Source organism: Camelus bactrianus, chromosome X (assembly GCF_048773025.1).
Source record: "Camelus bactrianus isolate YW-2024 breed Bactrian camel chromosome X, ASM4877302v1, whole genome shotgun sequence".
Lineage (NCBI taxonomy): Eukaryota > Metazoa > Chordata > Mammalia > Artiodactyla > Camelidae > Camelus > Camelus bactrianus.
In genome coordinates this window covers 4,260,117-4,276,549 of record NC_133575.1, presented here as the reverse complement: position 1 = coordinate 4,276,549, position 16,433 = coordinate 4,260,117, and the positions used below count along the sequence as shown (strand labels likewise).

The window sequence follows — 16,433 nt, the reverse complement described above, 5'->3', positions numbered from 1 at the left end:
TCAGGGTGACGGGAGCACTTTGTCAACAGGCAGTGACACTTTGAGAGCGAAAGCAGCTGTACTCACACTCGAGCGGTCATCCTGCAGGAGACGTTCCGTCACTGAGACCACCATGTGCAGCTACAGAGACGGTGACTACCTCTCAGCAGAGAGAAACTGGGTAGCGCCAGGCTCATCCTGTGAATTCATCCAAAAGCAGAAGAGTCAGGTACTGAATAACCACATCCTGAAACACTTCAATGAAAGGGTCCTCTGTCATGCCTAGGGGATTCCTCTCCCTGCCTCTTTCTTTTTTCCACTCTCTGCCCAACTCCTAGTCACCCACAGGTGTCAGCTGACTAGCCACCACCTCCAGGAAGCCTCCCATGATTGCACAATCTAAAGCAGTTGCCCCAGTGTTGATAAATCAAAGCACCTCCCCTCTCCCCTTTACAGTAGTTGTCACTATCTGCAAAACTATATTTGGCTTCTTTTTATTTGGTATCTGTCCTCCCCACAGGCTGTATGGGTCAAGATGGCAGGGGCCATCTGTCTGTCATTACAAGTGCTCAGAAAGTATTTTCCAAATACAGCTGGGGTCACAGAGAGCGGCGCATGGGACTCTGACCTCAGCTGCTTTTGTAGCCAAGTAAGAATGTTTTTACATTTGTAAGAACACTTTTGTGATATATGAAAAGTCCTTCATGAAGTCCTTATTTCAAGGTCCACAAAGCCCAAAAGTATTGGAACACAGCCATGGCCATTCATTTATTACCTGTAACTGCTTCCATGCTACAAAGTCCACGCTGAGTAGTTCAGACAAATATCGTTTGGCTCAAAAACATGAAAATATTGACTATCTGGCCCTTTACCGAAAAAAGTCTTTCAACCTCTGGGATAGAGCCCTCCCTGGGAGCTGAGAATGAAGTCAAAGAAAACCAGCTGGATGGCTCTGAACCTCCTCAGGAACCTACGTACTTTTCAGTTGTTGGCGTTTGGACAAAACCCAGCACGTGCCTTGAAACACTTAATGTGTAGACAATAGTGTTTATCCACTTAAAATAGGACGTACAATCCCACTTGGTAAAGATGATGCACGAGACAACGCCACGGTACAGAAAAATGACGATTCTACCGATTTTTGTAAATGGAGATCTTGCTTTAGTGAAGGTCCGCTTCCAGCCACAATTTCTTAGGTACCACCAGTGTCCCAGAAATGTCCTTCTTCCCCCTCCCCAGAGATGGCATTTGAAACTGTCATCGGTCTTCCCGTGTGGATTTCCACATTAGATTCTTGTTGAAAAGGAATGGTGTGTGGGTGGGCACTGACCTTCCACCCCATCTGTTGGGGGGGGGGGCACGGTCATCTCTTCCGCCCACTCACCATGACATCACTGGGCAAGACCAAGCGGGTAAGGACATGGATTTGAACAAGTGGGGGACCCCCTGCCCCCTTGGAAGGCAGGGAAGATCTCAGTCCTCCTCTCCCTTTCTCTTGCCCACATCTTTTATGTACAGGAAATACTGTAAGACCTCAGCAGTCGGAGCCCTTTGATCCCCTACTCAATCCTTTATGCAGAGCAACAGACACATGTAAACAGATTAAGCCACAGTGCCAGCCACAGTGGTATTGCCACCAGGGACTCTATCCGCAGAAGGAAAACACGCAAAGAAGAACAGAAAAGCTCCTGTTCAGAGGCCCCCTTTTCAAAGTATCATTAGAGTGGTTCTTCGTCAGGGTGGTTCTGCCCCACGTGGGTCTACACGCATCTCTGGTTCTCACAACTGGATGGGGAGCACCCGCATCCACTGGGTAGAGGCCAGGGACGCTGTCAAATTTCTATGAAGCGCAGGACAGCCCTCCAGCACCCAGAAGCATCCAGCCCAACCCTCCACCACAAAGAGTTGGCCTCAACCATCAGTGGTGCCAAGGTTTACAAACCACATCACATGGCCGGTCCAGCAATCACTACGTTGGGTGTGACGACAGAGATTGGCCAAAGCCTTGATGGGGTTGGAGGGGGGGGGGGTCACACCCAGGTTGTTCAAACAATTATCCACTGCCAATTCTGAGTGGTGGTTCCACTATGACTATAGTAAGCTGTATGAAAATAAGTCGCTTTAGACAAAATTTATAATCCCAGTTACAGTCACAGAACAAGACGATGGAAGGCGGTCAAGTGGTGAGGTCTGCTTTATCACTAGGAACCTATATTTTGATTTACTCTGTGAGTTCACAAATAATAAGCATGTTTATCTGTAATGTATGAATCTGTTTATAATCATCGTAACTGTCATGCAGTTGGTCATTTTTTTCATTATTCTCATCCCTTCTACGCACGAGGTTTTAGTTACTCAAATCTGAAAATCGTGACAGTGATTTAAACGCAGAGTGAGAGCCCACTGTCCCTTGTCCTTGATTCTGAGACACCCAAAGCCCTGGAAACCAAAAGGTTTTTGTAAAATCTTTTTCTTTTCATTTGGCAGCAAAACCCAACCTGAACTGACGGAGTCATCCGTCTTGTCTTGACCCACCCGCCTCTGCTGTTTGCTAGTATCGTGGTGCCTTGCTGGGAAACATTAGGCTTCAACTGCACTGGGAAAACATCAAGAAGTATTCAAGACACCCCGCGAGTAACAGTGATAGGAAGACAAGAAAGCGTTTGTCATTAGCAACAGCCCAGTGTGACCGGGGTGTCCCTCCAACGCCTCTTACTTGAAGAAGACGGTGTAGGAAGACGGTAAAGACTTGGAGAGGCAGGTGACTGACATTTGACCGATGGGTTTACCCTGGGATGACCGGTGAACCTAGTTTCCCTGGGGTTAGGGGTTCTAGTTTTCAAACTGGGGCCGTCTCAATAAGCCTACTTACCTGTGAAAACTTACAGGATATTCCATGTACGAGCAGACAGTGAAGGCAAGTGTGAGGGTTCAGGAGACTGACCGAAGGAATGAAAGACGCCTGATGGAAATCCAGGGTGAAAAAGCATCTTCTCAACATAAAGCAGCAGGATATGGCGCTCAGGAATTTGCAAACAGAATATTCTTGGTGGACGTGTAGGGAGAGTGTAGATGTCAACAGAGGACGGAGGTCTCCCACCCTGTAGTGGCTGGTCGTGTTGAAAACTGATGTCAGTAAGTCTCTCTTTGGGACCAGCCTTCAGCCAGAGTCTCTTTTCCCAAGGTGATGTCACCTACCGGTGGGGGAGCTCAGAGATCATCTATTTCCATGGTAGCCCAAAGACAATGGGTGGTCCCCAAAGGGGCAGCCTCCTTGCCTTCAAGTGGGACAAGTGAGGGGCCGTCCTGGCTCTAGAGTTTGCCCTGTAACGGGCTGAGGTCTCCAACAGCACAGCAACACAGCTCACCTCCTCCCTCGGCCTCATCCTCCTTACGAGGGTTGATCCAGGAATTCACCCCACCCCAAACCCTCCTGAATGCACATCTCGTCCCAGAATCTACTTCCTGGGACTGCATGTAAGACAGAAGCAGATACAAACTCATCAGAAACAGCCTCATTCTGCCCCTAAGCTATGATCCTGAGAGAAACCCTTACAAATGATGGGAGAGAGGTCTTCAGGCTGAGCTGTGGGGTCCGTGGGTGTGTCGGCGCTTCGGGCAGAGGTGAGACAGAGTGGTCAGTGACTGGAGAAACCAACAACCACCATGACAGAAAACTGAACTCAAGTTACCCATACATCATCACGCAAACAAGAAGGATCTGCCAAGAGATTATTTCCCAAGAGTCCAAGCACCAGCAGGAAGCCACCTGGGCTAGAAGAAAACTATAAAATAATGGAGTTTCTGGTGCGCCCTCTCACACACTTCTCATGAAATATCCCATTTGAAGGACTTATTTCTTCTTTAGTATGAAATCTGTAGTATGGCCTTTTGACCGCACAATTTTGTATTCCATCAAGAGTGGATAAACGTGTCCTTCAGCTCTTTGTTCACTATGTACTGATTAATACAAGGATAATGGTGGTGGTCATGAGCACGGAACTGTGAAGTACAGTGAAAAAAAAATCATGTAGAATGGGTTGGCTGGCAAACTATGACCCCTGGGTCAAATCCAGCCCACTGCCTGTTTTTTTGTCAATAAAGTTTTATTGGAACGTAGCCGTGCACATCCATTTACTTACTGTCTATGGCTGATTCTGCACTGTCACCTCACAACTGTGCAAATGTGCAAAGCCAACAATATTTACCATGCACGTGGCCTTACACAGAAAATGTGTGCCAACCCCTGACTGGATATGGCCAAGATGTGTGATTTATTCATCACTGGCCTCAAGAACCAGAGATTATGGCAACTGATTCCATAAGAGACAGACCGCTCATAAGAAACACTAGGTTGACAAGTCAGATCATGACAGAAGTCTTTGAGAGGGTCGATTTTCACATTTCCATTTTGCCTCTGCAGAATCTTGTTCTCTCACCATCATCATCACAGGGCCAAATAGTACATGGTGGGCAGACTATGGTGACTCTTAAGCACCTTCTTCTCAAAGGTACTCAAGCATCTGGAGACCACGGATATACGTTACAGGTTATCTTCTTTATTTTGAATTGGCTAAACCTCGTGTTCTCTGTAGAGATCGGCAGTACCCTGGGAGTCGGTGGTCTATCCTCACACAATTTAATTTACCAGTGTATTACTACATGAAGACATTTAACTCTGTAGCACCTGCCTTCATGCAGCCCACTGGGAGGAATACGCGTACGTTTTTCTGCAGGACTATGAATGGGTTTGATTACTGAGTGCTGCCCCCACCGGCTGAGGGTGTCCTACGAGATATGGGAAAGGCACTTTATCATTTTTCTAAAACATGCGTAACTCAATTCCAAAACACATCCAGCTCCAAGGACTTCAGGTAAGAAATTGTTTATCAATATCCAGTGCATGCCGAGAGCCTGTGCCACCTGGGACTGTGGAAATCCTGAGGATTTCATCAGTGCCACTAACTATGAACATCTGGAATCAGACCAAATCAGACAGCTGCGATCCTCATTCACAGAAGCCCCTTCCTTGCAGAAGCAAAGTTTTAATTGGCAACATGTAATGAGAAAGCAACAAAAGCTACGTATGTCACGTTTCCACCATTTCCCACCGTGCAGGCTCGGTTATGCTGCTGGGAAGCTGGGTTTATTTCCAAAGCACAGTTGAAAATGCCAAGATTTTTAGCCCTTGAGCCCAGCGATGAAGGGGCATTCATGCCTGAATTTATGACACAAAACAAATTCCATAAATCAGCTAAACATAATAACGCTGACCCAATGAGAGAAAAGAATTACAACCACGGAATTGTCTTTTTTTTTTTGCCAAGGGTGGGGATAGTTTCAAGTTTGCCAAATGAATCTGACTTGTCTCTGTTCCACTCAGCCCACTTTCTGCTTTGCTCTGGATGGGACAGCTGTTACTGTCTTTGTTTTATACTTAACAGTATTACAATTTTCCAAGGGTCAGTTGGTCCTTTGATAATTCAAAAAAATGGAAGGCTACCGGGATCATGTAACCATTCTCACCCATACGCTACGGAAAGAAAACATCAACATTTGCCAAAGTGCATGTTGGTGATGCAATTAACATCTCCTGTAACCTGTTCCGTGTGCCACCTTAGTAAGAACTTCCACGAGGGGAACAAGCACAAGCAACCTCCAGTTCCAGCCCTGTGAGTTCGCACCTGTGCAGCAACCTGGGCGATCTTGGGGGAGTGTCTCCGTTTTGGGGTGAGGTCGACACTTAACATCTTCTTTCTGTTCTCTTTCTGTCAGTTATTTCTAGTTTGATCCCATGTGGTCAGAGAACAAACTCTATCATTTTTAACTCTTCTAAATTTGCTGAGGGTTTTTTTTTTTTTTTTTCATAGCCCAGTCTACTAGAATATGGCTTCTGTTTGCTTTTGGGGTAAACAGTTCTATAGCTGCTAACCAGAAAAGGCTGATTTATAGTGCTGTTCAAATCTTCTATACCCTTAATGGTTTTCTGGCTATTAATTCTATCCGTTATTGAGAGACTCGCACTGAAATCTCTAGCTATTTCTTTTTGCTTTTTCATTTGTTTTAGTTTCATTTATTTAGAAGTTCTATCGTGAGGTGTATAAACATTTACGCTTGTCACGCCTTCTTGGTTAATTGACCATTTTTCACCATGTAACAACTTTCTTCGTCCCTAGCAGGATTCTTTTTCTTCCCTCTAGCATCTTGAGATTAATAAAACGACTCCAATATTCTTTACATTAGTGTTAGCATGGCTTATTTCTTTTTATTTTTCATTGTTAACTTGTGTCTTTAAAGTGTTTCTTGCAGAATGCCTATGGCTGGGTCTTATTTTTTATTCATTCTGACAATCTCTGCCTGTTAACTGCCCTAAATTGTGCAGTTTTCCCACGTGGAAGCCACATCTTTGTGCTGACCTTGTCCAAAAGGCTATGTGTAGCAGCAGACAGAGGTGGGGGTCTGACTACACGTTTGGTGCATTTATATCTTAAACTAGTTGTACAGAGAGTTCTGGAGCTTCCTCCTGGGGAACTACAAAGATTCTTAGGGAAATCATTAAGTTTAACACAGGACTAGAAATGCAGAACTGTGAAAAAGTATTTCTTACAATGATCAACCTCTATAAAAACTGTAAATGTGAAAAAATGTTAAGATAAATAGCGTTATCTTCATTCATTGTTGTTCACAGCAACTTCCTACCCAGAATCCGGCCCCCCCCCCCCAGCCCTCTTGTAACAGGTTGTGTTTGTGAAAAAGACTAATTCCCCTGGTTACAGGTAAATGGACCTGACGGGGTCCAAGGTCTGAGCTAATGCTGATTCCATTTCTCAGTCTAGTCAGGTACACTGGCTCAAGGGCTGTCACGGAGGCCCGGTGGTAGCTGACGGTTCCAGTTTCCCCATGATAAGGAACACTCACTCTGTGGGGCCAGGGAATCAGAATTCATTTAGGGGAAGCCCAGCCCTGGGCAGCTGAGGGCACATTATTAATACTGAGCCAGCACCTAAAGCATGCACGTGCACCCTAGCTTCGCCGTGCTCCTCTCCCTTCAGGTCCTGAAGGGCTCTGGGGCCCACTGCAGGGTGAATTCCTGAGGACCCGCTTCATGCAAGACACCGCGAAACGGTCATCGACTTTAGATGGAGAAAGGCAATGTGCAAAATATTGACAATTACTGAATCTGTGATCATCTATACACCCTTCAATTACTGCATCTATGATCATGTGTAATTCGTCCAATTATTAAGCCTATGAGCATCCGTATGCCCTGCAATTATTTGAACTATCATGTGTGAGCCCTCCAGTTACTGAATCTGCAATCATCTGTACACCCACCCTTCAATTACTGCATGATCTTCCATAAACCCTTCAATTATTGAATCTCTAATCATCTATAAACCCCGCAATTACTGAATCTATGATCATGTGTAACCCCTTCAATGATTCAATCTGTGATCATCTGAACACCCTTCAATTACTGAATCTTTGACAGTTATGAAGGACATACAGATGATCGTTCTTTCACAGGAGATTTAAGTGGCGGACACATCTATAATAAAAAGTTGGGTAGAGCCTTAAAAAACAGAATCAAAGTATCACCTATAACCATTTTTCCAAGCGCATCCCTGCAGCACCAAGTCATAGGACGAACAAGCTTCATCTCAGCTGTGACCACGACGTTCCTGAAACTGCCCTGGTGTGCAAGGCCCGTGTTAGCTCCGTAAACAGCCCAAATCTGCCACCACGCTGGTGCTCACGTGTGTTCTGCCAGGTGCCTGATGGCGATGGTCAGGCAGTGGGCGGGCCCTCTCTATGGCCAACGGCTACTGATCAGAGACCTGCATCCGTGCACACCAGCCAGCCTCGCAGGGCCCCGTCCTTGCTCAGGCCATGTCCTACGGGTGTTTACACTGACACCTTGTGGAAGGTTACCTTCCCAGGTGGCTCCCTAAAACAGCCTCGCATATCCGTCACCCTTAACCTTTCTTGGCACCACCTTGCCGTACGAACTGGCAATTCCACGATGACACCTTCAACAAATGGTGCCAGACTTTATCTTAAGACCTGGTCGTTGGCACACCAGCCTTCAACGTCTTAACATTTTATGCTCAACATAGTAGCAGAAAACAGACTGAATTAATGAACGCGTATAGAATTTTCAAAACATTGATGGCCACCTCTGTTTTGTCTCCTGACCGTGGAATACACTCCCACATTCCTGGGTTGGCGGACACACTGGCCCTGCCAACTAAACCACTAAGGGTTCCTTAACAAGCATCATATACGCCCTCCTTCCCAGGCACGGGTCGGAGTCGCAGCATTAAGAAGCACGCCACCGTTAAGAAGCACCAGCTTGGGGCTCTCCCTGCTGGTCACGGGCGGCTAGGCTGCACCCCGCAGGTCTGAAAGCCTTGGAGCTGCCCAGCCTCATCGCCAAAGAAAGACCCCGGCAACAGCGGCAGACACGTCAGTGGTTCATTGGACAAAGGATCTTGCACGGCAGAGGCAAAGGGTCCTGGAGAGACACTCCACTGTGTACAGCAAACGGCGAGCAGGACGTAGCAACAGTCCTTCCCACCCGGGGGAGGAGGAGGCGACCACTTACAGGAGGAACTGACGTCAGCTTGGCTCATCAGTCACCAGGGGAACCAGCAGCTCCCAGCCCCTCAAGTTAACAACCATCATGAGGGCAGCTGTTTCCCTTTAATAAACTGGCCGGTGGAGCCATTCTGGCTTGAGGGACGGGGGTGGGGAGCAGGCACATTCACGTGAGTCGGGTGCAGGGGCAGCGGGGACTGGCCGAGCGGGGGATGGACAGAGAGCAGGCGAAAAGCCACCGTGAGGGGCCTGGCCCTTCCCAGGCTGATAAATGGCGTCTGACTTATGAAGACCATTGGTCAACTTTTGAGTGTGGATTTAAAAACGTGACTTCGAGGCAGATTCATAATTACTAGCTTTCAGCCCAAAATTATTAACCGAGGGTAGCTGGGGGAATTTACAGAGCGTGCCAGCTGCCTCAGGGGAAGACTTTTATAAATCACCTAATACATTTATAAATTACCTAATACTCGATTACCACCCCCGGCCCCCACCCCAGAAAGTGCAGTGACATTCATTAAATTAACACCTGGTTTTGGTTTTACAGCTCGGGAGAATCTGATCTCAAATTTTAGCCTAGGAGCTTTGGAGAAAATGGGTGTTTGGGCTCAACCCATGGGGTCGGACTCAGTCGAGTCTGAGCAATGCTGCCCAGGAATTAAAATCCGAAGAGCTCAATCTGCAGGAGAGAGGATGGAGCTCGGGAAACGTGAGAGCCTCCCCCAGCATCACAGAGGAAGGCGGCCGACACTGCAGGGAGAATTCCTGGTCTCCAGACCCCAGTTCTGTGCTGCCCAGAGGGCAATGCCTTCCTCCCCACGGGGCGAGTATTCCTACCTGCTGAAGTCATCCGAGGTGCGTGTGTTCGCCAGGAAGGGCTTTTCGCAAGTGTGAACAGTGACCTTTCCTGGTGTTTGATCCCCAGTGGGTTGGAGAGACCCGACAGGTCAGAACACCGGTTCCATTCGGAGAGATGTGGTGAACAGGGAGAAAGGCAGGGGTCAAGGACCGGACAAAAGCTGGCTGTGACCTTCTCGAGGAGTCAGACAGGAGAGGGAAGGAAAGGAAGGGGGGAAGTTTCACCGCAAGAGAGCTAAGACCAGAGGCAACAGTCAGAGGGAACCTGATGAACTCGGGTTCCATAACCAGGTGCTGCACTGATGGGAGTACCAGAGGCTGGCGGGAGCTGAACGTTCCTTCTTCGCGCCTACAGCTAAAGAGCTCCCCACCCCCGAACGATAGCCTCATTTTAAAAAGGCAGGGGGGAGGGTAAAAGCTCGGCAGTAGAGCGCCACCAAGTCAGTCCTCACAGCTTCCGAACTTTGAAGACACGGATGCGGTTTGCACAGTCAGCTGCACGCGGATTAGCTTTGACGCTGAGGGGATGCTGTCCCATTTTGAAGGGCATGGGAAGGGGGAGGGTCTAGCTCAGTGACAGAGCGCGTGCTTAGCATGCATGAGGTCCTGGGTTCGATCCGCAGTCCTTCCGTTAAAATAAATAATAATAAATAGATAAACCTAATTACTTCTCCTCTCCAAAAACAAAATCAAAAATTTTTACATACATTAAAAAATGAAATTGAGTCTGGGTACTACAACACCAGGTGAGCACTTTGATGAGTCTGGGGTTTCTGTCCTAACATTTCACGCAGAAAGGTAAGCCATTCATTTCATGATTCTTTCCCCCTTCCCCGACCTCCCAAATACTGCCTTCCAAAGTCTGGGCTCATTCAGGGGGGACCCCTATTTTGCTACACGGACTCCTTGCTTTGTCCCTCCTCCACTGGACCCTTTATGGACTGGCTGATTGCAACGGCAGACTTTCACCTTTGAGTACATCCTAACGCTTCAGTCATTCCTTTTTCAGAGTCCCTGGCCGGGAGATAATATCCATTTTTATCTGAACGACTCTAAACCCCGGGGCATGTCTTCGCCATTTACTATTATGGATTTTTAAAGAGTTGGGTCACTTCCTCCGAGGATTCTATCATCTCGCTTCACCAACCAATTCTTCCCGGTTTACCACAGTCAATTTCAGAGCAATATTTCATCTGCGGGATGAAGTTTCCACAAAGAAAAGAGTTTATCAGATATTAAGCTTTTAGCTGGGCACGACTTCCAGCAGATGGACAATAGCTAAAGTCCCAGACCAGGCTTCTGTGCCCATTTCATTATCTGTAGCTAAGAACTCATCAGTCATTGTCTGGACCAGAACTGGTGGGCGGCGGGGGGGAGGGTCTACTGTATATTCCCAAATTATATCACTTTGTATTTTCTCTCTTTTCAAAATCGTTACCAAATAATACTCCAGAGCATGCTTCTAGGTCCAGATTCAAAGTTTTGGTCTGAAAGCGTGTAGTCTGCCCATTGTCCTTACCCCTGCTCTGAGCTGTGTCTTTTGAAACAATTATACATTTGTTCAAATGACAGCAGTCCAAGACGTTCAAGCAATGAGAGTCTCCCTGACGGATGCTGAGTTGCTTAGAGGGGAAATCAAGTCTTAAGGACCTAAGTGTAGGAAAGAACTCCGTATGCACTTCCCTTGCAAATGACCATAATTTGAAGCAGCAGGGGAAAAAATAATGGTGGGACAAGGATGCCAGAATCTGATGACTGCCAACATCCCTGGGGACAATCATCATGGGCTTCAAAGAAACATGATGAAACTGAGACAAACCTGACATCTCAAAAACATCCTCAGGGAAGGGGTGGGAGTAGGGATGAACAGAAATGAGCATAAAGGATCTCGCCGGGGTGACGAAAACGTTCTAAAACTGATCACGGTGATGATCACACAGCTTGGTAATTGTGTGAAAACCACTGAATTGTGCAAGTGGGTGAGTTTAGTCACACGTAAAGTGACACCTCAAAAAAAGTGGTAAACATGTATTACATCATTTAAAGAAAAAGCACAGACTGAATTAACATATATGTAAATATAAGTATAGAACAGAGTATCCTTGTGCGCCTCTGTAAATGCAGGAAGGTGGCTGGACCTTTACATGTTCTGTTCTTTTTCTCTCTTTCTGCTAAATGTGAAAACGTGGATGTGACGGAATTGTCTCCCAATGTTCCCGGCGGGGACATACCCAGCTGGCAGGAGGTTCCCCAGGGTCTCTGTCTGAGGCAGCACCGCCAGGATGGAGAATTAACATGGTTGAGAGAAGCCAAGGTCTCGGGACAGGTCAACAACGTGTGGGGAGAAACAGAAGAGAGAAAAGCAGAGTCTGCGCCACAGAGTAAACTGTGGGACAGGACAGAGTCGGGGGAACAGTGCAGACCAGTGGCTCAGCACCAAGGTCACCAGTGACTCAGCGCCAAGGTCACCAGTGACTGGGCTCATGGAGCTTTCTAGACTCTGCAGACGGTGCAGGCATGGGAGCTCACAGGTACACGGGGTTCTGGTGGGCAAGGAGAATGCTTTATATTGCCCCTGTTTTAAACATGAGTACCCGATACTCTTACGAGTTTATAGACAGTCCGAAGTCACAATTTTCAGTAAGATCTCCAAAGAAAGAGCAGTATCTTCAAGATTATCTCCACGGAATCATGAAAGCTTTTTAATCAAAGCGTATTTTTGTTATTAAAAGGCTGCCAAAGGTGGATGCTAAGTCTTTCCCATCAAAATTATTTAAATTCAAAGATGACCGTGTGGTACATGAAAAATGGACAGAATCCTATTTCTAAATAAGTTTTTATAAACGTAACAGTGGCATATCAGCTTTGATTTTCAACTGCATTGAGAGAAATTCATTTCAAGAATTTCTGGTTCTTCCAGCATCCCAGGAAGAAGCAGCAATGTGCATCATTGCAGGAAAAGCAGAAGTGTCTCCTGCAAGAGACGGTGATGAAGGTGAGAGTGTAATTAATTCTGTGCCACATGCAAAATTCTCTTGGGACTGCACTGGTGCAATGGGGCCTACAGGTTTGGTCCAGGAGGAAATCCGAAAAGTCTTACTGAAAAACAAGCAAGTCTACGAGTGAAAGCAGCTCACCGTGGACTGCACTGGACTGCATTCCAAGCCAACTGCTAAAATAACCTACAGTCACATTGGTAGGAAAATACAAAAGGGCTACAGGAACAATTCCTACTCTCGCTGATATGTAGCTGTCACGGGTCAAAACGACATTAGCCTCTGTGATGTAGGTCACTACCTGAACCAAGGGAAAATGGTTACACCCAAACTGTACCTCTATGCACAAGATTCGCTCAGCTTAAAAGATGCAAACGTGAAGACATCGCAGGAACAGACAACCCATGTGAAGCATTTAGTGGTAGCTTTGTTCAGAGGTAGCTGGGGACACACGGAATTCATGTAACTCTTTACAGAAGGCCACCCAGAGTCGCCATGTGGGTGCTCCCAATGGACCTCACGGAGTATATCATTAGGCGCCGCGTATATCCCACACGCATCGCTGTACACGAGGGCTACTTCGTTTTCTAATGAATGGCTGGCCAGGAGCCAGGAGCACTCTTTTTTTTATTATTATTATTAATAGACTTAATTTTTTTAGAGCAGTTTCAGGTTCTCAGCAGAACTGAGCAGAAAATACAGAGAGTTTGCACATGGCCCTCCCCACCCACACGTATACACTCCCCTACCCTCAGCCTCCCTCATCAGTGTGGCGTATTTGGTACAATCGATGAACCAACACGGGCACATCATTATCAACCAAAGTCCACAGTTTACATGAGGGTTCACTCTTGATGTTGTACATTCTGTGGGCTTTGACAAAAGCTTATAACGACATGTAGCCACCACTATAGTACCATACAGAATAATTCCGTTTCCCTAAAACTCCTTTGTGCCAGGAGCACTCTTTTTTGCTAAAAATAAGTAGTAGTCAATCACTCAGCCACTTCTATGCCATTACGTTTATTAAAATTCCTAATTTGTCTGCTGGATGCAACTGTCTTTGTTGAGGGTGAGGAAATGGCAGTTGGAAGAGAGACGGAAATAAGCGCCACAAACCCAAAGATACAGGCTCCCGATATCGTTGGAATTTGAATATTCAGAAGGTGATGGCCCACTGGTTCCATCCCCTAGACCTCAGAGCCTCCACTTGTATCCCCAGACCAAGGCAGGTGAGCACTAGGGTCACACGGGGGCAGAGAGAAGAGAGAGGCCGGGTGGCAGGAGGAAGACCGGTGACCTGTGCTGGAGAGCAGGCAGGGGGAGGCAGGATTCCAGGAGATCCTGTTGACTCCTGGCTCCATGAAGAGTGCATTCAAGCCATCAACTTGGAGACTTCTGGAATTGCAGCCACCAGCCTGGGACACCAGTTGCCCTTCCCAATAGCAACTTCCCCTACAGAGCTTCAAGCATTAGAAAGAGCTACCGACAGGCGGTACCAACCTACAGCCCTAGCAGGACGATTTTGACTGCCCGAGGCCCTTGCGTCAATCCATGACCTTGGAACCACGTGACCCTGTGTATCAGGTGACCCGTGTCTAGCATTCCCCCTCCTCGTGTTACACCTGAGCCTGGGCTGTGCCGCCTTGCCCTAGAGGCTGCAGGGCAGACAGAAACAAGTCTTACACATGCCAGTGACGTAAACCGAGGCTTTGCCAAGTGCACACTGACAGCCAAACGGCATTCTTCCTCAGCACAAGTTCTGACGGGAGAGGCTGTAACCGGGCCTTTCAGGTGCTCAGCCCAAGTAGAGAAAGTCCCCTAAAACAAGGACCCCAGTGACGAACAGAGATTAAAACTTGAGGTGGAAAACAGCAGGGCAGTTCCTCAGAAAGTCAAACACGTGATGGCCAGATGACCCAGCCAGCCCGCGGCTGCATACACATCCAACAGAACCAGAGCCACGCTCTCAAACCTGCACTCTCGGGCCTCAGAGCAGCATGTTCACAGGAGCCAAAGGGTGCAGACCACTCACATGCCCATCAGCGGGTAAACGGATAAACAGAAAGCAGTTCGGCCATGAAATGCAATAGGATTCAGCCATAAAAAGGAGTGGGGTCCAAGAGATGCTAGGATGTGGATGCACCCTGAAAACAGGTGCTGAGTGAGGAAAAGCCAGACACCAAAGGCCACATATGGTGTGATCCCATTTATAGGAAACGTCCAGAATAGGTAAATCTGTAGACACAGAAAGGGGAATAGTGGTGGAGGCTCAAAGGAAGGGAAACTGGGAACAGGGGTGGGGAGGGGACTGATACAGGGTATGGGGTTTGGGTGGGGAATAATGAAAAAGTTCTAGAACTGGACAGAGGTAGCAGTGGAACAAAGGGGTTGGATGTGCTAAAGGCTTCCGAATTGCACGCTTTAAAACGGTTAATTGTACGTTAGGGGACTTTCACCCCAATTTTTTGAAAAAAAAATGTTAAAAAAGACGCATCAAGCCGAAGTTTACTTTTAAAACAATGCCGTCAAGCCTTCTGGCATCACTAACATGACGTGACAGCCTCAAACTGAGATGTGGACAAACGGCAAACTCCTGCGGGGAGAGCAAGCAGGCCTGCCGGTCACGGCTTGTAAAGATGTGAACCCACCTGCCTGGCCCAGGGACCGCAGCCTTGGGTCCCATGGACCGTGGGTGTGAGGACAGAGGGAAGGGCCATGCAGTGATGACTTCCAGTCAGCGAGAAGACTTCTGTTGGTAGGACCTGGCAGGACTGAACAGAGGGGTAGGAGTGGCCGGTGTCTAGGCTCGTAGAGGACAGATGTCACTGGGGTCCCCTGGGTGATGCAGGCAGGGATTGTCCAGAGAGACCTCATCAAGCCTGCCTGAGGAAGCGGATGCTTCCTGGTCATCTCTTACTTTCGGAGGGGCCGCCATCCCCCAGACAGTTTCCTGAGCATGATGACAATAATGCTTCGATGAACAAGAGGAGGTTCTGGCCTTACGCCATGAAATACTCAACCACTTATTGGATTTCTCATTCTTTCACCATCATCAAATGTAAATAAATGACACTAAAGAGAGCTAATTAACATCAATATCAGCCATTTCAGCTTCTATATCAGTTTCCCCAAAAGTCTGTCTGGAACTAGGCCACTGGGTTCTTGGCACACATTTCCTAAATCCTACTTGGGCTCCTGGGTCCTCTTCCAAAAAGGCATCTGTCATAGGCAGGATTCTAAGAGGCTCCCACCTCCTGGTACCTACACCTTTGTGTGATCCTCTCCTCCTAAGTATATGTTGGGGCGGGGGAGACCCAAGATGTGCTTCTAACCAGTAGGGCATGGCAAAAGTGAAGGCATACAAAGTAACACAACATTGTAAATCAATTACATGTCATTTGAAAAAAGAAAGTGAAGGGATGTGGTTGATGTCCCTAATCAACTGACTTTGTGTGACTCAAAGAGGAGACTGATGTGGGTGGGCCTGGCCTAATCAGGCGAGCCCTTGGGAACACACTCCAAGCAGAGGATTTGCTCTCCCGCTGGCTTTGATGGATCAAACAGTCATGGTGTGAAATGCGTAGAGGTAAGGGGTGGTCCCTAGGAGCTGAGGGCCTCAAACCTACAATCACAAGGAATTAGATTCTGCTGACATCTTGAATACAGTCGTGGCCAACAGTGTGCAGCCTTGTAAAGACCCTGAGAGGGGAGCCAGCTAAGCCATGCACAGACCCCTGACCCACAGAACTGAGACCATCAATGGGTGGTGTTCTAAGCCACTAAATTTGTGGTACTTTGCTATGCAGTGATGGATAACTACCACAGCACCCACTGCCAAATGTACATAAAATAGTAATAACACCACTGAATTTAACCAGCATGCAAACCCAGCAATTCTCAGCTACGGCGGTCACCCCCATCAGAAGCCACAGAGAGTAGCGACGGGTCACGTCAAGGAGGCTTACAAAGAATTTTCAACTTGTCTTAAAGGCAAGCTGT

At 47.4% G+C, this 16,433-nt stretch overlaps 1 protein-coding gene across 7 annotated transcripts in view; it reads right to left on the bottom strand.

Moving 5' to 3' along the window:
- STS (steroid sulfatase) overlaps window positions 1-16,433 on the bottom strand; it is a 499,782-nt gene that overhangs the window by 462,588 nt on the left and 20,761 nt on the right. For 2 of the 7 annotated variants that reach the window (XR_012504613.1, XR_012504612.1), the window contains exon 1: window positions 67-586. Coding sequence is in view for 3 of the 7 variants with exons in the window: in XM_010963972.3 (XP_010962274.2) it covers window positions 67-80 (14 nt within the window). In the remaining 4 variants the exon portion in view is untranslated. Of the gene's footprint in view, window positions 1-66; window positions 587-16,433 lie in introns of those variants that run through there. The other 5 variants (XR_012504611.1, XR_012504610.1, XM_010963972.3 and 2 more) reach the window with 3 other exon arrangements.